The sequence below is a fragment of the Sycon ciliatum genome, chromosome 6, assembly GCF_964019385.1.
Source record: "Sycon ciliatum chromosome 6, ocSycCili1.1, whole genome shotgun sequence".
In the NCBI taxonomy this organism is placed as follows: Eukaryota; Metazoa; Porifera; class Calcarea; order Leucosolenida; family Sycettidae; genus Sycon; species Sycon ciliatum.
This window is the reverse complement of record NC_088648.1, coordinates 14,897,239-14,922,856: the sequence shown is the minus strand read 5'-3', so window position 1 is coordinate 14,922,856 and position 25,618 is coordinate 14,897,239. Positions and strand designations below refer to the sequence as shown.

The 25,618-nt window shown below is 47.8% G+C and overlaps 2 protein-coding genes and 4 non-coding genes across 7 annotated transcripts in view; 5 read left to right on the top strand and 1 right to left on the bottom strand.

The window, feature by feature from the left end:
* Positions 1 to 8,484, top strand: part of LOC135819454 (phospholipid-transporting ATPase ID-like) — a 69,142-nt gene extending 60,658 nt beyond the window's left edge. For both annotated transcript variants that reach the window (XM_065332666.1, XM_065332667.1), the window contains exons 34-36: positions 4,571 to 4,816; positions 5,878 to 6,126; positions 6,777 to 8,484. In XM_065332666.1, coding sequence (XP_065188738.1) covers positions 4,571 to 4,816; positions 5,878 to 6,126; positions 6,777 to 7,337 — 1,056 coding nt within the window. In that variant the 3' untranslated portion in view covers positions 7,338 to 8,484. The remainder of the gene's footprint in view (positions 1 to 4,570; positions 4,817 to 5,877; positions 6,127 to 6,776) is intronic.
* Positions 79 to 201, top strand: LOC135820329 (U5 spliceosomal RNA). The gene has a single exon (XR_010554059.1). It is a non-coding gene; the product is annotated as a U5 spliceosomal RNA (small nuclear RNA).
* LOC135820358 (U2 spliceosomal RNA) lies at positions 2,354 to 2,544 on the top strand. Its single transcript, XR_010554087.1, has one exon. It is a non-coding gene; the product is annotated as a U2 spliceosomal RNA (small nuclear RNA).
* LOC135820361 (U2 spliceosomal RNA) lies at positions 4,167 to 4,357 on the top strand. Its single transcript, XR_010554090.1, has one exon. It is a non-coding gene; the product is annotated as a U2 spliceosomal RNA (small nuclear RNA).
* A 4,220-nt stretch (positions 8,485 to 12,704) lies between the features above and the next one.
* Positions 12,705 to 21,025, top strand: LOC135819453 (uncharacterized). The gene is made up of 12 exons (XM_065332665.1): positions 12,705 to 12,863; positions 13,984 to 14,226; positions 15,301 to 15,386; positions 15,544 to 15,602; positions 16,060 to 16,177; positions 16,728 to 16,809; positions 17,024 to 17,127; positions 17,671 to 17,805; positions 18,273 to 18,386; positions 18,779 to 18,844; positions 19,261 to 19,329; positions 20,439 to 21,025. Exons 1-12 carry the CDS (start codon positions 12,821 to 12,823, stop codon positions 20,778 to 20,780), a joined length of 1,461 nt encoding a protein of 486 aa, XP_065188737.1. The 5' UTR covers positions 12,705 to 12,820; the 3' UTR covers positions 20,781 to 21,025.
* A 4,249-nt stretch (positions 21,026 to 25,274) lies between these two features.
* Positions 25,275 to 25,465, bottom strand: LOC135820350 (U2 spliceosomal RNA). Its single transcript, XR_010554079.1, has one exon. It is a non-coding gene; the product is annotated as a U2 spliceosomal RNA (small nuclear RNA).
* Positions 25,466 to 25,618: the final 153 nt, after the last annotated feature.

Here is a 25,618-nt window from a genome sequence, read left to right as displayed (position 1 = left end):
CGGCCAAACCTATTCCGTAACTATTGGCCCTAAAGAACAGCATGTAGTAAATAGCTTGTCTGGAATCTTGTGAAGTTCATACTCTGGTTTACCTTCAACCACGAATAAATCTTTCGCCTTTTACTAAAGATTTCCGTGGAGGTGGACATTGAAGGAATCTTCAAATGAATTTTTCTTTAGCCCTTGCTCATTGAGCAGGGCTCTATTAAGTAGACAATCATAGAGGTCTGGCAGGACTTTACGGCTGAATCAAGGCCGAGTGCGTACGGCCAAGGGCGCAGGCCAAGGCGCGTAGCGCCGAGGCCTGCGCCCGCGGCCGTACGCACGAGGCCTTGATGAAGGCGAAAAGTCCTGCCAGACCTCTATGATGGTGTTTCAGGTTTTGTCTTTCGCCTTTCTGGTATAAAAGCAAGACATGTATAGGGGTGGTGGTCGGGTACGTGGTGGATTCAGCTTGTGAGTTTCAGCTCCTTCAGCTTGTGAGTTTCAGCTCCGTCCGCTTCTCATGGATGGGATGATCCTTGGTCCATGACCTTTCGCTTCCTCAAAATCATCAGAAAGGTTCGGCAACTCGTCAACTCCTTTTTTAGTACATGTAGAACAGAAAGGGGAAAACTGATCGCGATGTTTGCCACTTATTTCAGCTTGTTTCTTAGCAGATAGATAGGTGCATGCTCTTTCGCTTATTCACAACTATCGTAAAATGTCTTCTCCACTCACGACAACAAGAAGTTGAGTTGAAAACTGACCACGATGTGTCGACACCGGCTTTTCATGTTGCCGTTTTTGGACAGGCTGTTTTCAGGTACCGTATACCATGTACCAGAGCATGTTCACAGTCGAATGTGAGATGTGAACTGAGCTGACAACGAAAAACTGCCACAGACCCCTGCAGAGCTAGGCTGACAGAGTACGGGGTGCCATTGACGACGGGCTTTATTGCTACCGTATTTTTCCGTATCCATTGACCACGGGCTTTATCGGCTCATCAAGGCCACCGCGGGAACGTCGCTCATTGGCTACAACCATAGAAACGGTACGGTAAAAACCTGAACCAAAAGTAAAGAGAATCCCAAGTGCCTGTCGGGTGAATCGCCTATAACTTTGGTGGCTTGCTTTTTTCAAAGCAAATGTGCATGCTCAAACTCTGACATGAAATCAGCCGACTGTGTTGCAGCCTGTCTATGTACACACGTGGTACACAGCCGTGCTAGACCGTAGTAGACGATTGAGCGGAAATGAGATCTTTTTTACTTGAGCTAACTTTAATACCGAGCGAAAATGCTGAAAAGGATGGTGTCTATTAGCGAACCACTACAGCCAGCATCGACGCTCTCTCCTGTAATGGTGAAAAGCCGTCAGTGATTAGTTGGCTGCCTCTTCACCACGTGAAAACACTAAAATCGGTCGAAAATTATACAACAACCAAATCACGGCAGATTTTTGTGGGAACCTTGTACGACAAATCCGATTACACCAGGTGATTTTCGTGCCGATCTTGACAAGTGTTGTACTCTATATGAGCCCGGATCAGCGAAAACCATCGCTTGTGTTTGATATCAAGTTGATCAAAAAGTGACGTTGAAGTCGAGCGAAAGAAAAGTCGCGGACCTAACAACTACCCATCACCTTTCTGTCTTTCTTGTCACTAGTACTAGTCTTTCTTTCCGCCTGACAAGCCCGTGTTTGTTTGTTTGTCAGTGACTAGCTAGCTAGGCAAGCCCCAGGCAAGTGAGGAGACACGGCTAGGAAACCCCACGTACCTGAGCTTAGCTGGCGAATAGGTACGATCGCGGGGCGCGAGCAATTATGTTAGTGTGATGTAGTGGAGAAGATTGTGTTCATTGCGTCCGTTCTGTTGATCTTCCACCGGCTTTGTGGTGTTGCGAAAGAAGGATCCACGAGCAGAATTCGAACCCAGCACCACTGTCTCTCCGGGACAGTGCCCTACCGATTAGGCTACCGAGGTCACACACACACACACACACACACACACACACACACACACACACACACCCGTGGTTCCTTCTTACGGTGTCTCGTGGTTGCTGCTGACAACAATCTCCATTGACCTCCTCAGTTTGGTCCTGCTTTATGTCTGTGTGATGTATTTTGTTGTCAGCTGAATGCTGGGTTAGTTCGGCCATGTTGTGTTCTTTGTCGCCCTAGCGACCAGTCAACGCCGTTCCAGTGAAGACGTGGTTTAGACTTTCTTGTTTCAGTGTCTTTGGGTGTTGTGTGGTTGTTTCTGTGAGTGTTCTGGGTTAGTATGTTGTGTGTTTGTGTGGAAGAGGTAGTAGAGACACTGTAGTTTGAATTTGTAGAAAGAAAAAGAGCTTGGGAGGTGAAATTTATCGCTTCTCGGCCTTTTGGCTAAGATCAAGTGTAGTATCTGTTCTTATCAGTTTGATCGCTGATATGTTGACTATATGTCAACATTCGATCAAATGTATTTTTGCTCGTTGGAGAGTGGCTCGAAGCTTGCTTCACCCTCTCCACGGATCACCCTGGTATTGCAGTTCTTCCAGGTGTGGTCCATTTCCCTTCCAGGGATTATAATAAACCAAAGAAAAATAGTCTTCAGTTGCATTTTTTCTTCAGTTGGTTGTTTTGCGTTTGAACAACTTTTGACAAAAAAAAGATCAACAGCAAAAATAAGTTTCGTTGCAATCACCGTACTGTCATGCAGCAGTGTACGACACCTGCATACTGTCGTACACTGAGCGTGTGGGCATGTCTGACTTATTTCCCGTGCTCTGAGAAACTAAGTACTTGACTTTCCCACTTTTGCGCAAGCTCTGTATCGACAAATTTCTTTTGCCTTTTCCGTTGTTGCCTGATCCGTCGAACGCTGCGAAACGTCGTCACGTGCAAACTCTCTAATACCAACCCACAACACTGCTACTGTGGACACAGCATGCACAGTGACAATTGATAGAGCTTCAACAGGCGCGTAGCACCGCCAACGGCGGTGGTCCGGCCAGGGGGGGGGGGGAGTCCGGGGGGATGTCCCCCGCAGAATTTATTTGAAATTAAGGTGCAAAATCCGGCATTCTGGGCACTTTTGGCAATGTTTTACTATGGTGGTCGTGGTCGGGCAAAAAAGTGGTCCGGCCAAAGCCGGACCGGCCGGAGCGGCGGCTACGCCCCTGTTCAACGACGAGTGATCATCCAGAGAGCAGCCTCTCTTGTGCACCGTGACCACTGCACTGGCATGCAAAGCTGCAGGAATGTTCCAACTCAAGCGACATGTTTTGAATAGTGCTGTCAACAGTAACTCATTTTCGGTCAAACGCCTGCTCCCGGCAGACTGTCAGGCTGCAGCAAACAACTGCTCTCTAAGACCACTATCCTCTGTGTAGAATGTGCAATGGTCGCCAATGACTTCAGGGACTGCAATAGAATGGTCTCACAACTTTATCATGTGACTTTTAAAAAGTGTGTGTAGAAACTAGAAAGTGATCATGCTGTGTAGACAGTGGGTGCAAGATGGACAACATCACGTGACCCATACTGGGAGATTCATAGATGCCTGATACCATGGTGACCATTTCACATTCTCCACACAGGATAGTGGTCTTGGAGAGCAGTTGTTTGCTGCAGCCGGACAGTCTGCCGGGAGCAGGCTTTTGACACAAAGTGTGAGTCCGGGGTTGACTGGGGAACCAACATGGCTGTTCCGGGTCGTCATGTGATAGATATGCAATAGCTCTATACATCGGTCCTGTCATCATGATGGGGGATTGCCGAGAACTGGTACCAACTGCAGTAGTACAACTCGTAGTAGCCAATTTGGCATACCCTGATCACGTATCATAGTAGAGATGGCAAACTAGTGAAACTATGCTGTAAACTTCCAATGGACCAAGGTGTTCATTAGTTGAAGCGAGTTACACCATTCTGCCGACGTTATCTTTCTACTTGGTACCTGGGATGATTTTGCCACATGACAACAGGGTATTCCCCTGTGGGAATGGTGTTGCTATGGTGACATGGCGTATGGGTACTCGCACGGGATGTCGTGGCGTATTATACTCGTTCTGGTACCCTTCTGGGTAGTTGTACGGCCTAATCTTGTAGTATAGTGACACCATGCTATGAAAGTGTGAATGTAGACACTAGAGAAGGATTTCAGACAAAGGAAAAGAGCATGGGAGGTGAAGGTTATCGCTTCTCGGCCTTTTGGCTAAGATCAAGTGTAGTATCTGTTCTTATCAGTTTGATCGCTGATATGTTGGCTATATGTCAACATTTGATCAAATGTATTTTTGCTCGTTGGAGAGTGGCTCGAAGCTTGCTTCACCCTCTCCACGGATCACCCTGGTATTGCAGTTCTTCCAGGTGTGGTCCATTTCCCTTCCAGGGATTATAATGAAATCAAGAAAATAATATGTTCTCTGGAGTGTTTTTATAATAATATGCTGGACCAATAAATTGCTTGCACACTTTTCATACTCGTACCTCGAATCATTTCTTTCGCGACAGTAGGAGGGTATTCTTGATTTACACACTCATGGTGCATATGCTCTTGTTCAAATCAATTAAATTTTGTTCTTGTTTCCCTATGCAGGATGTCAGCGAGATGTTGTGCCTGCGCTACCCGAGACTGTACATTCCGGGCCAGCAGAACCTGCTCTTCAACCGGACGGTGTTCTTTCGCAGTCTGTTCCGCGGCATCTTTGTATCCACGGTGGTGTACTTCGTGACGCACCTGTCGTTTGAGGAGGCCGTCGAGGCAGACGGCAAGCAGGCCGACTCGCTCTACGTGTTTGGAACGGCCGCGTCCGGTCTTCTCGTCATGGTTGTCAACGTACAGGTAAGAGTAGGATTCTCAACATTGCTACTGGCGTCATGTACCGTAGTGACGCGCATATAAGAGCATGTGCCTATGTCCGGGCATAAGCGCACCCTCACAAATAAGCGCATGGGCTTATAAGTGAACCTAAATGCAGTACATCCCGCGACAAACAGACACCACAAAAACACCATATTCACATAGTTCAATGTGCATTGCGGTATTGCACTATGTGCATAATTATGCATGGTACCGGTACACTAGCAACTCAAGCGCATGCGCCTATGTGCGAGACAAAACGACCCGCAAAAAATAGCAAATAGCGCAAAAACTCACTCATAAGCGTATGGGCCTTTATGTGAGTCACTACGGTATATGTATTGCTTGAGAACGGATTTATTCACAACACCAATTGGGCTAATCACGTGAAACCAGGAAGTAAGAACCTAAGCTAAAAAACCCAAAGCTACTGGTGTGTGTTGCTGCTAGCAGAGCTGTTTGCATCTCAGGCGCGTAGTACCGCTGTTGGCTGTTGGCGGTCAAGGGGGGGGGGGGGCTCCAGGGGATGGCCCCCCGGAATATTTTTGAAATTAGGGTGCAAAATCCTAAATTCTGGGCACTTTTGGCATTGTTTTACTATGGTGGTTGTGGTCGGGCGAAAAAGTGGTCCGGCCAAAGCCGGACCGGCCGGAGCGGGTGCTACGCCCCTGCATCTCAACCAATACTTGCACTCACACTCAACTACATGACTTTGTACATACGCATGGCTGAGTCTGGTGCACACACTGGATGTACTGGTACGCATGCACGCATGCACACGGAACCCTACATACACTTTTTGAAGTCCATGCACATTCTGTACTATGCTCACTTGTGCATGCATATACCGTTACACTCACGGACAATGCGCCCGCACACATACACACATACACACACACACACACACACACACACACACACACACACACACACACACACACACCGCCTCTCTCTCAGTCTCGTGCACGCACTCATTCTCTGTCTCTGTCTGTCTGTCTGTCTGTCTGTCTCTCTCTCTCTCTCTCTGTCTTTCTGTCCACCAGGTATCGTTGGATACATACCACTGGACAGGACTGAACTTCTGTGTGATAGCCCTGAGTGTACTCGTGTGGTTTACCTTCGTCGCCGTACTCTACGCTCCCAGTGGCGCTTACTCACTGTTCCCCACGCTGCTCTACGACATAGCCGTGCACACGCACCTGCTACCGTCCGCTCAGTTCTGGCTGTCGCTGCTGCTCGGTGTTGCAATGTGCTTTCTGCCCGTCCTGGGTCATCGGCTGTACTCGTTCCTGGTGAGTGTAGTGCAGCATGCTTGCTCCAATGGTTCTGTGTTCAATGGTTGAGTGTTCAATGGTTGTGTATTTGATGGTTCTGTGTTCACTGGTTGAGTGTTCACTGGTTGTGTGTTCAATGGTTCTGTGTTCAATGGTTGTGTGTGTTCAATGGTTGTGTGTTCAATGGTTGTGTGTTCACTGGTTGTGTGTTCACTGGTTGTGTGTTCAATGGTTGTGTGTTCAATGGTTCTGTGTTCAATGGTTGAATCCACACAGCAAATGGGCTGTGGATGAGGTGTTGTGCAGTGCTGCAAGGCAGCGTTGTGGTGTCGTGCTGCTTTTCAAATAGTGCTGTTGTACCAGCCAGGGCTTCACCAACATTATTGTATTGTTTTCCTACTCTGTCCCTGGAAATGTTTGTCTGGGAAAAAAAGGGAATACACCATCCAGTACACAACACAATGCACTTGCAATTGGACACGAAGCAAAGTTGTGGCTCATCACAGAACGATTCCTATTTCATAATCTGTTGTGCTGTCGTTGTGTGTGTGTGTGTATGTGTGTGTGTGTGTGTGTGTGTGTGTGTGTGTGTGTGTGTGTGTGTGTGTGTGTGTGTGTGTGTGTGTGTGTGTGTGTGTGTGCGCGCGCGTGTCCCATGCTGTACACAGGTGCACCCGTTCCTCGTGGACTTGCTGCGCGCTGGCTACGAGCCGCCGGAAGAGAAGGACGACGTGAAGGTGCCCAAGGTGGTCATATCCGACACGTCATCCACCACAGCACGGGATATGACATCGCCGTCACCCTCCATCAAGCGTCACCGTCGCCTGGCCAGCATCGGGTCCACCGCGTCCACGGTCACCACGGGTTACGCCTTCTCGCACGCCTACGGCTTCGGCGAGCTGATCACGTCGGGCCGCGCGTTCCTGGGCAGCCTGGTGACGCCGCTACTGAACCGCACACGCAGCCACAACAGCGGCGGCGGCGGGTCCTCCGGCGACCTGCGTAACCACGGCAACGTGGCAGTGGCGAGCACCTCTGGGGCCATGCTGATACAGGCCAGTCAGGCGGCCATCTCCATAGGTGCTCCGCCGGCAACGGCCGCCGAGCAATCGCCCACGGCAACGCACATCGGCAGCCAGCGCCCCAGCTCCAACCTGGTCGCCCCCGGCAACAGTGGCGAGTCGACACCGCCGACTACGCGTGTCATTCAGCTGGAAGCATCGCTGTGAGTCTACTTTGTAATGTGGAGCGGTCAGCCGCCGCAGCTCCTGCCTGGTGGTCGCCGCTCCAACAGTGGTGAGTCGACACCACCAACCAGACATGAGGCTCATTTGGAAGCATCGCTGTGAGTCTTTGTCGTAATGTGGAGCTGCAAGAATTGCCGAACATTCTGCCAGACCGAGTGACTTTCTACGTTGGTCGTGCATAAAGTGTGACTTGTGTTGTGCAGTGGCGATCACCGGGCATATATCCAACCGCCTGAACCAGATGTGCTGCTCCAGCTTCTACTGGTGATAGTCATCATCATCATCATCATGACAGCCGGCCCCTGCAGGTGACTTGGCTAGCTGGCTTTCGCCGCTCAAGCTCTTATTGGGGAGTCGTATAAATGGTTTCCCAGCGATCGAATTTCTGCATCTCGCCGAGTGTATTACACCACTACCACCGTCATCCCAGTGGAGACTATAATACATACGAGCCTGACTCCCACGCTCTAGAAGTTGCAAGCAGATTATCCATGGCGAAGCGAACCAGAAAACAGACATATAAATTACTTCGAAGTATAACCTGCTTTATTTAAAAAAAATTAATGTTCTTATCTTTGAGTACGTATCCCGAGTATTCAGAATTCCAGATTGACCCAACACTAATGTAACAACCTTTTGACTACGATGAAAGTTTTCCCGTACTATTTCCACTTGACCGTAATAATAACTTATGGTGGCTACAAAGAAACTTGATGTGGATGTAAACTATGACATAGCTTGAACAATCATTTGCGCCGAGAGAGCCCTGCACGTCTATGTACTAAACCATGACTCTAGTATTCTGACCGTGAAATCCCACCGTGACATCTGGGATCTAGTACTTGAAGTAAATAGTTCTATAATATAATTTTACTGTGTTCCGTATCGCAAGACTAAAATCATGAGATTCTTTTTTCTTTTATAAATATTTTGCATACTTGCTGGCACTATTTTAAAGTATTTTTCCCATCCATGCAAAACTCCATGTTCTACTGAAGCTGGGCACTATTATACAATGCCATGTTCTGAATCAGACCTTCAACTTTGCGAGTGATGTCATTTGCCATTATTTTTTCAAGAGTCGAGAAAGTTTTCGAATTGTGCGTGATCTCCAACACAACCACTTTACCGTTATATGTACTGAGTATAACGGCTTCTCCACCTCCCAAGCAGTCTCTGCACTGCAAACCCTCTTGTTCACCATGCGGCCCCGATGATAGCCTGGGTTGGGCCCAAAAATTGGCGCCGTTAAGTCGGCTATTCGCAGTGTAGGAGATAGAGAAGTCAAACAGTAAAGTTGTAGATCAAGAAAGTTCGAGAATTCCCTCTCGGCCCGGCAAGACTGAAGATTTCTTGATTATGTTTTATCGTCAGTCTCTGTGTGGCACCACACCATCATGCATCACTGGACGTGGAACAAAGATTTACGTGACGCAGCTACACAAATCTGTTGGAGACGACATTCCAGACTGACAGTAGTAGAGCCTACTACTACTAGAGGTACACAAATGCCTCAGCCGCCTGTATTTATAGTGTATAGCTGGTGAAGCAAAATTTTGTAGAATTTAAAAACAAAAGTGCGAAAGTGAATCCATCACAATCCTGGTATTTTCCACACCCTGAATGGCCATAGCTATAGCTGTAGATTATTGCTCTAAAATTATTTACCTGCATTGGCGAGTGAAGTGGCTGATTACTTACTCGATCGGAGGACACGTAGCTAAACGCACTCTCTCAAGCCAAGGCTATCAATCCGATCGAGTATCGCACATCATCCTAATTGTAAATCCAGAACACTGCACCTACTGGCTCAAAATTAACTTATTCACTACTTGTAATTCAGATCATCATGTCACCTCAGTCCTGAATCCTCCTGATGGCATGGCAGGGAAATCTTTCGCAGTCCCCGCAAGTCCGATGTAGCAGGAATGGTGGTCTGCCAACTAATACTTGCCAAGCGGCCCGGATTCTTTGACGTTCTAGATTCTTATGATATCTGTGTTGTTCGTGGTTACCTCCTGTTTATGTGCTTGGCCTCCCAAATCAAACAACCAGCGCAGTGCAGTACACGTGGACATACACACTTTCCAGGCTTTTTGTGGTTTGTCGGGTACGAGTCGCGCGCGACCGGTCGACCTCTCTGCACTGTGGAATTTTAATTTGGAAATTTTGTTTTCGCGGCTTGCTTGAAGTGACCATTATTTTTTGTGCAATGCCTGCGAATAGCGATACAGCTACAGTTTTCTGGGCTGTTCCTGACGATGGGAGATGCGCATTTTGCCAGTGCAATGGAGATGGTGAATCCGGCTCTGCTCGTCAGTTGAAAATCCTCAAATGTCTGCACCTGTCATGCAAATCCTGTGCTGAGCAATTTCTGAGCTACGACAACACTATTCGCTGTGCTCGATGTCAAACAGTCACACCTCGCCCTGGCCCAGGTCGTAAACTCACTGAATGCCTCGTCAGCTGGCCGACTCAACAATCAACTGCCAGTCCACACCAGGAGGAGGTGGAAGATGGGTCAGAACGAAGCGATTCGCAGCCGAGCGACGAGGCATTGTTTTGCCAGAATTCGGACTGTGAGGATGTTGACGAACCGGCTGAAAAGCGCTGCCTGACTTGCGACCTCCTCCTGTGTAGCTTACACTCGATAGCACACAGGCGCAGGAAGGATCGTCACGACCATGAACTGGCTACCGTTTCGTCGAAACGCAGCTCTCTGTGTCCGCTGCATACGGAGCACCAAACATCCTACTGTAAATCTTGCAATTTGTTGATGTGTGATAGATGCTGCGAGCAGCACACGCTACATAGTGATCATGATGTCGTGGAGATAGGCACAGCTGCCGAAGGTCTGAGACAAACTGATCAGAGAGCAACATGGAAACGTGAAATGGTTTGCTTGTCAGAGGGGATCAAGGAAGTCAAAGGTCGCATTCAGTCCGTCAACTCCGAGACTGAGAACATATCTGCCAAGATCAATGCTGACGTGGCGGCTGCTGTGAAGATCATCGAGGGAAGAGGTGAAGAGCTACGCCGTGACTTAGACCGAGCACGTTGGAGCGTTGTCAAGCAATTGGAAGAGATCCAGGGTTACAGAGAAGATGAGTTTCGCCGATACAACGCTGCCCTTCACCTGAGCAAACAACTTGATGACATTGATGCATTACAGGTTCTCTCCAACTTCGGCAGCAGCAGCACCGGTGATACAGACGAGGACAAGTGCGATGAGGTGCAAGAGGGAAAGAAATCCAGTGACAAGAAACCCAGAGATGTCGCAGACTACAAGCTGGGCTTCAAGTTTGAACCCGAACTGCAACGAGGCGCCAAGCTTCTAAAATGGTCCTCGCTGCACCAAGCAACGTCTGCCAGTGACAAGGACGGTGGAGTGAATTTGTCCGCTTGCCAAGTCATCAGCTTTAATACTGGCGCCAAATCAAAGTCTGTTGCCCTTTCCAACGCGGGTCAAGTGGCTACCCGGGATCAAGCCGCAGAGGGCAAGTGGTACACGGTCACAGCGAGGCCACCCCCAGTCATGCTCCACGTGGAAATCACCGCCGGTGAGCCTTTCCTGGGCTTTGTGAACACCAGCACGTCCATTGCCCACACCGGGAGCTGGCAGCACCCCAAGGTGTTCAACGGATGGGCACCGACGGTCGAGTCCATACCGCTGACCACTGGTGGTGCGTTGGGTCAGCCGTGGAGGAAAGGTGACATCATTCATCTAACACTGGACCACACAACGCTCACCGCAACTGCCCTGCATGAGCGTACCGGAGCAACAGAGACGATCAGCATTGACAAAAGTGTCTTCCCGGTTTACTTTCGTGCCGAGCTACACGGCAAATCGTCCATTCGCCTACTTCCCAAGCTGGCGTAGTCTTTCCGCAACACAGAGAGAGAGAGAGAGAGAGAGAGAGAGAGAGAGAGAGAGAGTGTGTGTGGGTGGGTGTGCGTGCATGTGTGGGTGTGCGTGTGCGTGTGTGTACCAGCATGTAGCCCATCATGATATCATCTTCACCGTTGCCACTTTTTCCTCGCAGTGACAAAACCCATATTTTGGTTTTTGGTAGATCAACCTCTTACACAGACTACTCATTGATGGCTTGCATACAGTGCTATTGCTTCTTTTACCAGGCGGAGTGGGTCATGGTCAGAAACTTTAATTTGTGGAACGGTTTTGTTCCCCAGGCCCAGTCGTTTTCTATGTATAATATTTGTTTTTTACTTCGATTTAAAGTATTTAAATAACCGATTGTTTATACATGGTTATGAGTGCACAATTGATATTTTTCATTGCTATTTTACTTCGAAGTGACTTTTTACTTTCCCTTCTTGTTACCTCCCACTCTGACCGGTGAATGTATGCCATTGATCTCTGTCCGGACGAAGTTTTCAGAAACAGCTTTTGTTACGTCTTGTGTACTCTTCGTGTGCAGCAAGCTACTTTCGCCGTCATGACAGTCTCGGATCAGGATGACCAACTTGATCAGAGCGTACATGTAGCTTGATGATGGAGTATTCCTGCACCACTGGCTCGTGACAGTTCTGAAGCCCAGCTCAGTATAACTTGGATATCAAATCATTAGAGATACTTGACAAGCACCTGTTTCTTGTGACGTCGCAAGAAGATGTGCTAAGTTTACATCCGTGGCAGTGGTGATTGGTCTTTTTTAACTGTTAGTATTCAAAACGCACCATGCAGAATGTAAGAAGGCCGGTAAAAGCCGGGGTAAAACAGGTCATCTTTCCCTCAAACCGATGAAAAGAGGTTTTAGTCAATTCTGACCATCTGAGGCAAGCTGTGTCAGAGAGTCAGACCACCTGTTTCAAGTTTCAATGAGCTCGAGCGATGCACTTCTCGTTTCCCCTTCGTTCCTCGTCCCCGTTTTGCCGAGCCGCAACAAGATGATACATGTCGTGATAGCAGGGGTACATAACAATCGGTCATGGTTATGTGCTCTTGGTGATATGTATCACTACTATCAGAAATAACCAGCATTGCCGGGCACTTGGAATCCATTGCAGCAAGAGTCCATAACCCCCCCCCTTATGAACTCTTGATTGCAGGCATCGACCCTGGAGGACTCATGATGCCACAAAGCCAATTGAGAAATGAAGATGACGACGACGTTGCAAATTTCAGAAAAAATTTTTACCTACGGTTTCACGCAGGGAGTTGCACGACTCCCTGGTTTCACGCCACATTCGACGCAAATTTCTCGCAGTTTGCACTTCGAAATCTGATAAATCCTCCCAAATTGTGACGTCACGCGAGATTTCATATTTTTCGTCAAGCAGCACTGCACTGACTTTTGCTGACCCTGGTTCGCTTTGATTTTGACTGAGCTTGATTGGCATTGAACATCTCACTGATCAAAGACCAAAGTTATTGCTGCTTGCTTCCTTCCATAGCAATGGGCTACTAATTAGTCTTCTTTATCTAATATTACCGTGGGATAAACATGTTGAGTCTCTTTGGTCGCCCTTCGCAGCTGCTTCTACGAGGTAAGCTTCTTAGGTGGATTCGAAAATTCCCCAAAAAGCAACATTTCATCGATCGCAATATTGATACGATTCTGCACTGGCATTGGTGAATTGCTAGATTCTCTAATTCATCCTACAGATGACGGGTCAGCTGAGTATTGGGATAACGGGGTCGTTCTTCTGCATTGTAAAGTGACTGCAATGACGCGATGGGCTCGATGCGTGTTGAAGAATTTCGAAACTCGAATCTTGCCAATTCTTCATTCTCAATGTGCACTGTAGACAGTACTAGTATAATCCTGTGAGAATAGCTCAGTTCTACTGCAAAGTATTGCACACACTGCACACACTGCGGAGTATCGCACACGCAGCACAGTTTACTGCCTACGGTGTTCTGGAAAATTTTCCAGAGTATCAAGGTGCATTTATTTATTTATTTTATTTTACATCGAAGTCCAGAAATGGATCAATAGCCGCAGCAAAACAGACTTCAGAAACATAGTGACATACTCGTCTGTTTTATAATTTGTGTGATGCACTTATGCAGAATTGAGATTTCACAAAGTTGGAGAGGGGCGATATCAAGAGTAGATAAACAAGAGTGTGCAACTCGCGGATGGGTAGGCCCACGGCGGAATTTTTTGTTGACGTAATCTTTTCGACGACGCACGCGCTGCGAGTCTTTCGGAAAGTTTTCCCTCGTGCTCTTGGCCGGGCTTTACACTACAAGGTCGGTGCCCAGCACGTGCTCTCACACTGCTCTGCGGCAACATGCGCGTTTCTCTGAAAAAAGGTGACGTCAACAAAAAATTCCGCCGTGGGCGGCGGTATCTGCAGATTGTGCAGGAGAGATCGGAGTTGCACACTCTTGTTTATCTACTCTTGGCGATATCCATCTCCCTAACATTACATGCTTGCGATCTGTGCCGTGTCGGTTGTGTTTGTCCCTGCTCTCTCTCTCTCTCTCTCTCTCTCTCTCTCTCTCTCTCTCTCTCTCTCTCTCTCTCTCTCTCTCTCTCTCTCTCTCACACACACACACACACACACACACACACACACACACACACACACACACACACACACACACACACACACACATACACTCTCTCTCTCTCTCTCTTTCTCTCTCTCAATCGCACAGCATGCACAGCCACCAGCGGTGCCCCATCATGCCCTGCCCCGCTCACTGCCGCTTGCATTCCCAGTGCAACCAGCAGTGCTACCGTCATACAAGTGCGAACGGTTAAACGGCAAAGGACTACTCCCAAATTGCCGATCCCCCTTGGCCGGCTGGCTTATCAAAAGGAACATTTCATGACTCCGGAGGACCGGACGCAGCTTGATGGCGAGCTCAGCGAGGTGTCCGTTTTCGACGGGCAGAAAGGTATGTGCCTCGGTTTGTATGTGCCTCGGTTTGTATGTGCCTCGGTTTGTATGTGCCTCGGTTTGTATGTGCCTCGGTTTGTATGTGCCTCGGTTTGTATGTGCCTCGGTTTGTATGTGCCTCGGTTTGTATGTGCCTCGGTTTGTATGTGCCTCGGTTTGTATGTGCCTCGGTTTGTATGTGCCTCGGTTTGTATGTGCCTCGGTTTGTATGTGCCTCGGTTTGTATGTGCCTCGGTTTGTATGTGCCTCGGTTTGTATGTGCCTCGGTTTGTATGTGCCTCGGTTTGTATGTGCCTCGGTTTGTATGTGCCTCGGTTTGTATGTGCCTCGGTTTGTATGTGCCTCGGTTTGTATGTGCCTCGGTTTGTATGTGCCTCGGTTTGTATGTGCCTCGGTTTGTATGTGCCTCGGTTTGTATGTGCCTCGGTTTGTATGTGCCTCGGTTTGTATGTGCCTCGGTTTGTATGTGCCTCGGTTTGTATGTGCCTCGGTTTGTATGTGCCTCGGTTTGTATGTGCCTCGGTTTGTATGTGCCTCGGTTTGTATGTGCCTCGGTTTGTATGTGGACGTGCATGTACACACATACTGTAAAAGCTGGAGGGGGGGGGGGGGGGGGATGCATCCTTTCAGACTTTACTGTGGCATGTTATGCTTGCGTTTCCGCTGTCGCCGACGCATTGCCGGGGTCCGTGGAGTGTCCCCCGGGGGAGAAAAATATCGGATTTTTCGGCCAACAGGGCACGTTTTAGCGCTCTACAGGCCCTCTAGGCGGACCATCATGGACGAAAAGTGGTCGTACCGTGTGTGACGCCCCTGGTATATGTACAGTCTACTTTGCATATAACGATACTCGGCCGGGCATCAGAAAAGTGTCCTTATTCGCGAAGTGTCGTTGTACCCGAAGTCTCATTATATGTATACAGGGAGTATGGACTTTGCTCTGGGCATGGAAATTCTGTCGTTATTCGCGAATTGTCGTTATATCCGCAGTCGTTATTAGCGAAGTTGACTGTATGCATGGTGTCACTATGTTTCACAAGTTTTTTTACTGTGCTTTTCTGTTTGCTTTTAGGGGTCCTGTACAAGTCGATTGTTGATGAGCTCGCAGCGGAGCATATTCGATACATTCCCCGCATCGCCCCCATTGCCGTCTCCTATGTAAGTGGTCTCTGTGCGCGCGCGTGTGTGTGTGGTGTGTGTGTGTGTGTGTTTCAGTGTGTGTGTGTCTGTGCGTGTGTGCGTGTTCATCTTAATGCAGACTTGCATGTGCCAGGCAATCATACTCTTTGTTTCTGTGTTCTATGCTCCTGTGCAGCTGTACAGTGTCTGCCAGAATACTGATGAACTGGCCGCGGTGATGATGTTGCATAAAAGGTAGGCTTGGCTTCTGATCTCGCGCTTCATAGGTCGCAGTTGTGTGGAAATGTGCGGGCGCCATTATTGTTTCGTTCTCCGGTCCTGTGCGAGGCTGATTCCCAGCATACGAACTACTAGTACTGTTTCTGCTGTACTGTTTCAGTGTGACTCATGTCGAATGCAGGCCTTCCAAAACAGCTCGGCTAACAGTTAGCCTGCATGCTGATCAGTACTTGGTGTTCGCATGTACTTCTTGAAGTGGTCAGGTCTGATTTGGCAAGGGGGATTGACCGGAGATCTTCGACGTTGATCCTGGGGCGCTGTACAAGTTTGGGTGCGCATGTGTGTGTGTGCGTGTGCGTGCTTGTGTGTGCACATGTGTGTGTGTGTGTGTGTGTGTGTGTGTGTATGTGTGTGTGTGTCTGTCTTCGTGTGCGTGTCTTCGTGTGCGTTTGTGTATGTGTTTAATACTCAGATACCGCTCGTCATCGTCGGACCTCGGCGGTGGTTCTCACTCCATTAGTCACAATGCCGTCATCGCGTGTCTTCGTCTCGGCCAGCTGGACACCGCACTCGATCTTCTTATGAACAAGGTAAAGAAAGAATTCCTAGTTGTAGTTGTAGACCACCGTAATGGCGCGTATAAATTAAAGCATAACTCGAATAGAAGCCGATTATTCGAAGCGCGCCGTGACACAGAAGCACGGTTTTATACAGGGCATTGCGGTAGTTTTAGGTTTAGTAGTTTGTGACTCTATGATCCGATGGGTTTAGTCAAGAGGTTGCGCGCAACAAAAAACTGGAAGATTTTGCCATAATAGTCCTGAGTAACGAAAGTCGTACGAACTTTCTTTCGTCGGCCTTCAGCGGACAAAGAGCTCAACAACCGAAATGTGTTCCGTTGCAATCAATGTACTGTCATGCAGTCATGCACGACACCTGCGTACTGTCTAGACTTATTTCCCATACTCAAAACTTGACGTTCCCACGTTTGCTGGTGCACACGTGTGTGTGTGTGTGTGTGTGTGTGTGTGTGTGTGTGTGTGTGTGTGTGTGTGTGTGTGTGTGTGTGTGTGTGTGTGTGTGTGTGTGTGTGTGTGTGCACATGTGCTCTATATCCACATCCTTTGTTTCCGTGTTCAGTATGAATACTCTGTGTGGCCCCCAGCGGCTACATACACTCAGCTACTGGACTATGCTCTGGCCAAGTATCAGGAAAATCCAGGTACGTAGGGTGTGCGTGTGTGCATGTACTTTGTGGCTCAATGAGCAATATGTGCCCTCTATGCTAAAGTGTGTATGTGTGCGCGTGTGTGTGTGTGTGTGTGTGTGTGTGTGCGTGCGCGCGCTTTCTTGCTTGCTTATACATGTGTTTGTACAGTCCCAGCATTATTTAAAATTTGTTTGTATTATGTTTGAACACTGTTGTGTATGTGCAGATCTACTAACAGAGGTGTACGAGGCTGCGTTCACTGTGATGCGCGACGGCGTGGACCTAACCCCGACCCTTGCCTCTCTCTGTGTCACCGCGCTCAGCATTCATGTACGTTTTACTGTGATCCTCTTCCTGCTGCATTATTTTCCTGCTGCTGCTGCTGTTGCTGCTGCTGCTGTTATTGCTGTTGTTGCTCTTGCTGTTGCTGCTGTTGTTACTGCTACACTCACTGGTTTAACTTTGCAGTCTCCAACGAGAGCATTGGTGAAGATAGTTCATGCATGTCACATGCTGACTTTGAAGTAGTAAACTTGTGATGCTCATTGCTGGCATTAAATTTTGTGATCTCACGGATGATCTCAATAATGTTTACTTGAACACAGGCATTTGTACGTACACTCCCCCCCCCCCACACACACACGCATACATACATACATACATACATACATACATACACACGCACACGAACACGCAAACACACACACGCGCGCACACACACACATGCACACATGCACACATGAACTCACACAAATGTGTTCCATTACTTTTCTGAGCTATCTTTATTCGCAGTTTAGGCAACGTATGTGTGCACATGCATGCTTGTACGTTTGTGCGGGTGGGGTGTGCGTGCCACGTCTGTATTGTGCGCAGGATCCGAATGATGCCGGCTCTGAGGATGAGGTAACTGATCCACCAGTGCCCTACACCCAGGCTAATGTACCTGGTTGGACTGAAAAAGAGTACAAAGACTCCAGAGACTTGCCGCACTGGGCCAACCAACTAGAGGTGAGTGAGTCAGAGTCAGGGGTTTTGGTTTTTTTTTACACAATACGCTGCATCTGCACCTTGATCCTCGAGGGTGGTGATGTTCACACCCATGCGGAAAAGTCCGTCTAGCCAAGTCTCACGCGAATTTTGCAATGTTTTACACGATACCCACCAACAGTGGTGGTCACAATCTTCTTTAGCTCAGAATTGCAAAAGAAAAAAGTCTGATGTTTTCTAATTATATGCAACGGCATCTGAGTCTTTTGCTTCTGTCAATGGCCGTATTTTTGTGCAGGGTCCATTGCTGGGCTTTCCTTGCTGTGTGTGTGGTGTTGGTGTGGATGGGTGCAAGCATGTGTGGGTGTGGGTGTGGACACGCGTGCGTGTGCACATGTGTGTATGTGTGTGCGTGGCACTGCGTGCACATGTTTATATGCATGAGCTTATTCATTAGTTTGTTCGGCCTGTGCCTGTAACTGTTTCAGACACGGCATGAACGCCTGGCGGCAGCCAGACATCTAGTCAAGCAGCAGCATGAAGCTGGTCACAGGATACTGCCCGTTGCCTATAGCTATCTAGTGTCTACGCTGGGAAAGCTGGTGAGTGGAACTGCAACAATGGGTATCCATGAGCTCCCCTGCGTACTTAGAACACCGATTGTGGAAGGTGTCTAGGCATTGGCTGACAACAATGATACCAGTGGCGTGGAGTATTGAGTTATTGAATGGGCCTTTTCGTCATCACTTTTTTAAACTCTCAATGCCTGCAAATTGATAATTCCTTTGCAACCTTCAGGCAATGCTGTTCTGTCCTTTGTGCCCTCGTTTCTGCTACGTATAGAAACGAGGCTCAACGTGTTAGCAATGGAAAACCTGTTTGATGAGTCACCTTGTAACCAATGGGAAACCTGTTTGATGAGTCACCGGTCAAGCCGCTGTTGTGTGCCTGTGTTTCTGTTACTGTGTGTGTTTATGCGTTCCTCTCTGCTCAGGGCCAGCATGAGAAGCTCTTGGATGTGTTGACCATGGCCGTGGAGGATGGTGCACTGACATCTCAGGTATGCTGGCATGTTGGTGTGTTGAGGGCGAGAGTGAACCCCCCCCCCCCTGCATTGATTTATGTTGGTGTGTTGAGGACAAGAGTGAATCCCCCCCCTGCATTGATTTACGCTGGCGTGTTGGTGTGTTGAGGGTGAGAGTGCATCACCCTGCATTGATTTAAGAGTATTATACTCCGCTTTGGGGCACCTCCAACACCCCCATTGTTCAGTGTTACATCGTGTGTGGGTGTTGGTCGACTGGTCAAGCACCCCTGGCCCTAGCCGGCTGTCATTGACAATGTGTGTGTGTGCGTGTGTGTATGTGTGTGTGTATGTGTGTGTGTGTGTGTGTGTGTGTGTGTGTGTGTGTGTGTGTGTGTGTGCATGTGTGTGTGTGTGTGCATGTATGTATTTTGATGCGTCTTTATGTGCAGCTGGAAGGGCTCAAGGAGCAGCTAACACAAGCTGCCAGTCGGGAAGACATGGTAGAACTCCTCAAGAAGGTATGAGTTGCTCGTCTCTGCCTGTGGGTGTGAGTGGGTGTGCGTGCGTGTGTCTGTGTGTGTGTGTGGGGGGGGGGGGGTTGTACATGTGCCAGTGTACCTGTCTGTCTGTCCTGCCGGTATCTGCTACACATGAACGTAGGGTGCTAAGCGAAATCATCATTTTGTATCGGGGAAATTCGGAAAACTCAGTCGGCATCTCGGTCAGTCAGGCTGACTGGCGGACCGGGGCGAAGGCCGCGGATGATGCATTTGATTTTGCAGCTAAGCAGATATTGTAAAACTGTGCCAAGCAGGCTGAAGTCCTGCCGAGAACTAGTAGATGATATGATTTATTTTTTAATTTTAATTTTTCAATGTCGAGCACCGAAATAGTAATAATCAATTAGTTGTAATGATCTATTACTTGATAAACCAATAAAATCGTCTCAGTCGTACTGTAGTAATACGGTATCATTAGACACCCTTAGCAAACAACGTTAGCGCTATTTTTTTACGGTACGTGTGCCTTGATCACCCAAATAGCGTTGAAGCTGCAGCGTAAAAGCGTCATGGGGGCTGATTTATCGTTGTGACAAACGGTACGTTTTTTAGGCCAAATATTGCATAGAGCGTACCCATTTCACCTTGTATCACGTACATGGCGCCATAAATGGTTGTACCGCGCAAATTAAAAGCTGTACTCATGGCAACAGTGCACTAAAACTAGCGTCCATCTTGCTAAAGGTCGAACCCAAATCTCGGTATTTTTCCCCTTACGGTAATACCGTTACAACATCAAGCTTTTTGCTAGGATGTCTATTAGCTCTGGTGTGTCCAAGGGTGGAAATAGTACACGTACACAACCTGCTGTGATAAGATGATGAGAATACATGTATCGCGTGTGGTGTCTCTCTCTCACTCTCTCTCTCTCCCTCTCTATCTCTTTCTCTCTCTCTCTCTCTCTCTCTCTCTCTCTCTCTCTCTCTCTCTCTCTCTCTCTCTCTCTCTCTCTCTCTCTCTCTCTCTCTCTCTCTCTCTCAGTACCATGTGCCCTATGTTGTAACTGCCACTGAGTTTCACATAATCCCATTGCTATTCCTGTCCTTTTCGCATTGTTTCACGAGCAGATGTCCTCCGGAGACGGGGAGGGAGAATCCGGTGAGGAGAAAGCAGCAACAGCGACATCGCCATTCGACGGGCTCGTCGTTTCGCTACCGACAACACCATCAAGCCTGGCGCACACGACCGACGGCATGACTCAAGTTCCGCTTGTTGATGGTCTATCAGTTAACATGACCGGAGAAGGCATCAGCGGGGAGAAGAAGATGAAGTCCTACTATTCCTGGATACCCGTTACGACGTTCACGCGCTGGAGAAAGAACGTCACCTTCAAAGTCCGGAGCACGTACAAGATGCCACCGCGCAGAGTGCTGAATAGCGAGACACATCGGCTGAACGACGCTTTGTAACTGCACCACGGATCTCAGATAGCGCTAGCGCTGCCCTTGTCTTCTCTCTGTCTCTCTCTCAAACTCTCTCTCTCTCTCTCTCACACAAACACACACACACACACACCCTGCTTTTGGACAGATAGTAGGGTGACTTGAATGTATTGTGTACCAGTTAGGCCCAGACAGATTCTGCCAGCAATTATTTCGGCAAAATATCGAAGAATTGAAAAAGCGGAAATTGCCGGGAAAATCGGACAACAATATTGAGATTCTTGTGTAACATCGATAACCGCGCACATCCGTTCTCCGCAAAAAAATATCCCGATGGGCGAGGGAACCAGATAATCGAACACACACACACTGTATGTACCGTAAAGTCTTGTATAAAAGCCGCACTTGAATAGAAGCCGCCCTCGAATAGAAGCCGCAATTTTGGGCCCATCAAATCACACCTAAGCCTGGTTTTAGTGTTGACATACATAGAAACACCTGTCTCATATAGAAGCCTGCAAAATTTCACCAAGAAAGTCCTAGAAGCCGCGGCTTTTATACAAGACTTTACGGTATGCATGGCATACGCTGTAAATCGGTAACCAACGATTTTCTTTCGGATGGCGAGGGATCCGGATAAAAGTGGACCGGATAAGTGAGATCTGAACTGTACTTGGATTTCGTTGTTTCTCGGCATGATCACTGCCCAGGACGAGATCATGTCACCGAAAAATCACTGGGATTCACTGTGGATCGACATGAGTTTGGAAGAACCCAGGGACGCGTGTATGAAAACCCTTGTTGAGAAACCGATTATGCGATTTTTATGAAACGTACGGGAAGTGGATAAAATACACGTTTTCCGGAGCAACATCGCATTTCTGGTGCCAGCCAGGCTCGGCAAATTATCGAAGATTTCGCCACAACATTTTCTGGCAAAATATCGCGGCGAGCAGAGCAGAATCTGTCTGAGCCTACAGCATTGTGGTGCCAGTACCCAGTCGTGGCAAACTCTGTCCTCTTCGCACCGCATTGCTATGACGATGCAGAAGCTGCTGCAGGATACTGGATTGAGTGCCTGCATACCTTCCTGGGCGTCATGGTTTCATGCATGGTTGTACTGCTACCGACTATGTAACAGCAGTCTGTACTATCGTGTCGGACATGCACGCATGTTGGGCAGAAAGTGAGAATCATCGGGCTTCGGGTCTGTAGTGGTAGCTCGTAAAGTCGACAGGAATGGTGTGGGCTGTACATGAATGTATTTGTGTACAGTATAGCTCGACTTGTCAGGGGTTCAAGGGCTGATAATCCCCTGACCCAGGGGATTATTCTTCATAATCCCCTCGGTGAGGGGAAAGAGATCCTATACATAGCTACATGTACCGGTACGCAGTACTTGGTGCCTTTGCCCGACATCAAAAGTACGTAACCATGGTAACTCACGGGGAGTTATGTGCAAGCCATATGTACAAGCGAGAGTATGGCCGGGGGGGGGGGGGCGTTATATATTCCTGGTAAAAGTTTGTTCTCTTCGTAACATCGTTATTCGAAGAGTTGAGAAATAACTACTTTTTCTACTATTTCCTAAACACTCCACTACTCCGGTCTACTAGTGTTGGTCCGTCCTGGTAAACCTTTCAGCGGCCTTTCCTTATCTGTGGACGACGTCTGAGCCTAGCGCCTACAAGCTAGCTGATTTTCTTGTCGGTCTCCCAGACCTTTCGATTTGTGCCATTGTGAACGACATCCTGGTCTCTTTTAGCCCAGCGGACAAGGGGGTAGAGATTTTCAGGCATTGTTCAAGTTTGGGAGTGGAGTTGAGCCATGACCGATCTTCATAGCTGCATACCTACCAACCTGGTTGCAAACCTGATACAGGTCGTCCCTCGTTAATACATAATCTCTGGGACTTGACAAAATTTAATGTTATTGTATTAACGGGGTTTATGTACTAAACGAAAGTGTACATAACTTGCTTGTGTACCAGAATTTTTCACTTTTTTCAACTTTTCTGAGTGCTTCTTGCTACCATCAAGAGTACATGTTTATGTACTCTTGCTACCATGACTAGGGAGCGAGATATTCTTGATTTCCTCGATATGACATAAAAATTATGTTATAGCAGTCACAGTCAGCGAAGATTCTACAGTTTACATGATACAGTCATGTCCAGCCGTTCCTGTATACAGTCACTCGGGAAAAAACAGAGCTTTGTCGGTTTGTGATGTGCGCTCTGATTTCTGAGCTAATTGCGTCCACAAGTAGAAACTAGAACATGAGGTGTCTCCAGTGGAAGGCCAAAAGACCAACAAATTATGTACTATTGAGATAGGCGGCATGCGGGTACGGAGAAATGTTATGTACTAACCGACACAATTTGTATGGAAGTGATCACGTTTCGTCCGGGACTTGAGATTTCTTATGTACTAACGGGGTTTATGTACTAACCGGACTCGTATTAACGGGGGACGACCTGTATGGAGGAAATGACACACTACATGTAGGTAGGAAAATGTGTACAATTTTTTCTAATCAATCATTTGGGTGCCGCCATGTGCTATCGACATCGGGATGGTCCCGACCAAATCGGGATGGTTGGCATGTACATGTATGTAGCTGATTCCTGCTTTGGCATAATTCCATAGTTTCCCCTTGCTTTGGCTAAGTTCGAGTGTGATCGAGAGGTGCAAAATAACTACTTCAGTCAGTTTGGCAAAGAAGTTGTTCGTGGATGATTTTCTTGTCGATGTCCCGCTCTTTTTGTAGTGGACGACATCCTGGTCTCTTTTAGCCCAGAGGACAAGGGGGTAGAGCTTTTCCGGCATTGTTCAAGTTTGAGCGTTGAGTCGACCCATGAACAATCTCCATAGCGGATTCGTGAGCAAAGTTTCACACCTTATCACGGTTCATGGAGTCTATACTGAAGTCTGATACACAAGCTGCCTGGACATCGGGAAAGAGACGGTTGAATTGATCATGAGTATCTCTGTTAAAGAATATCATTTTAGTCTTTAATTAATACTCGTGGTCGGCCTCGGCTTCCACATCAACATTCAAGAAATGGTGGTTGAGATCTTTGCCTGGAGTTTATCCACTGACAATTGCTTGCAACTACATGTAATCAAGAGTCCATAACCCAGGGTTATGGACTCTTGATGTAATGTACTTGAGCGCCAATGAGCGGGCTCACGATGATGTCATCGGCGAACACCAATACATTACTGAGATTGAGACATCGGCAGGTCAATACACTAAACAGAATGCCGGTAACTGGCATTCCGGGTAGTACTAGTAGTAGCCCCAGGATTGACACCAGGAGGACGCAAGAATGAGCGGGCGTGCGAGCCGGTGTGGCCAACGCGTACAGACTGTAACCTGGCAGGTAAAAATAGCTTCTGAAGAAGAACAAAAACAAAACAAAAAGTCAAAAACAGAACAGTTTAAGATAAAGGGAAGGCGGGCTAGGCCAATGATGCGTAACTGAGCATGCTGCTCAGGTGGTGGCAGTACTGTATTTTCTGGCATATAAGCCGCACCCAGATGCATTTTCCACAGAAGTAGCATTATACTGTGATTGAATTAATGAAGTGTTCACCGCCTGTACACTTGTACAGTGGGGCGGCGTAGCGGTGTGCTCTCTGTTTTCAGAGGGAAAGGAAACACGTTTTAGTGTTAATCCCACTCAAACCGTGCTGACACTTCTCCAAGGCTACAATCAGTCGTGTAGAAGGCTTGGAAAAGGACATCTTCTTCTCCGCGCGTTTTTCCCAGCGTCAAACAATGGTGCTCCTCGGATGGGTGGCCACTATGACTGCACGAACGATGGCCTGCGCAGATATCACCAATATTATTTTTACCATGGTGGTGGACGTAGAAATAATATTTTATTTTATATATCTGAATTATTCGAAATCTGAATCTTCGTGGTGGCCCTGGATTGTTCTCTATCCTCTTGAAATGACAACCATTGCGTCCCAAGGAGACCATGCATCCAGTTCTTCTGATTCTGAAGGTGAATCCGGTATCAAGGACATAGCGTTTCGTTCCCCAGGGCAGAACAAGCCGCAATAGCTACTATCAAAAAACTACTTTGAAAAGCAAGTCATCCAGTAGGACTAGGATGACCACCCAAGTAGGGAGGTTTAGTTCCCACGTAACGGAAACGCGTACGTGAGTGATACACGTAAAGTGGATGAAGGGCACCCACGTTGTAATGTTGTGTTTAGTCACACGGAGCAAACAAAAGCATGAAGCGAAAGGCCCAAACCTGGCTTGGCTCCATACACGGTATGTCATGAATCAGAAAACGTCTGTACGTGGGTCACTGAGTATCACGTGGTACACACACGTAAAGTACCCACGGATTACGTGGGACTAAACCTCCCTAGTACAGTAGTAGGCTAGTGTCAACCCTGAAGGAATCATTTCACAAGTACTGCTACATCGATGGGAAAGCTGTACCACAACGTGAGCCAATTACTATCTAATTTATTTTCATTTTTATTATAATCCCGGGATGGGAAATGGACCACACCTGGAAGAACTGCAATACCAGGGTGATCCGTGGAGAGGGTGAAGCAAGCTTCGAGCCACTCTCCAAGGAGCAAAAATACATTTGATCGAATGTTGACATATAGTCAACATATCAGCGATCAAACTGATAAGAACAGATACTACACTTGATCTTAGCCAAAAGGCCGAGAAGCGATAACTTTCTTCACCCAGGGTGTTTTCCTTTGTCTAGAATCTATATTCAGGGTCCATATTACTTGGACAGCCAACCCACAACATACAGTCACCATATTATATCGCCAGGGAAGGCAGAAACGCCTTCCACACACTGTCACATCACGTTTTCGTGT

What these genes read in the sequence shown, in the direction of transcription:
- LOC135819453 (XM_065332665.1), top strand. Translation starts at nt 12,821, where the DNA reads ATGTTGAGTCTCTTTGGTCGCCCTTCGCAGCTGCTTCTACGAG. An exon ending in CAAGTATCAGGAAAATCCAG is followed by an intron (nt 16,810 to 17,023) that starts GTACGTAGGGTG and finishes GTGTATGTGCAG; the next exon opens with ATCTACTAACAGAGGTGTAC. An exon ending in ATGGTGCACTGACATCTCAG is followed by an intron (nt 18,845 to 19,260) that starts GTATGCTGGCAT and finishes CTTTATGTGCAG; the next exon opens with CTGGAAGGGCTCAAGGAGCA.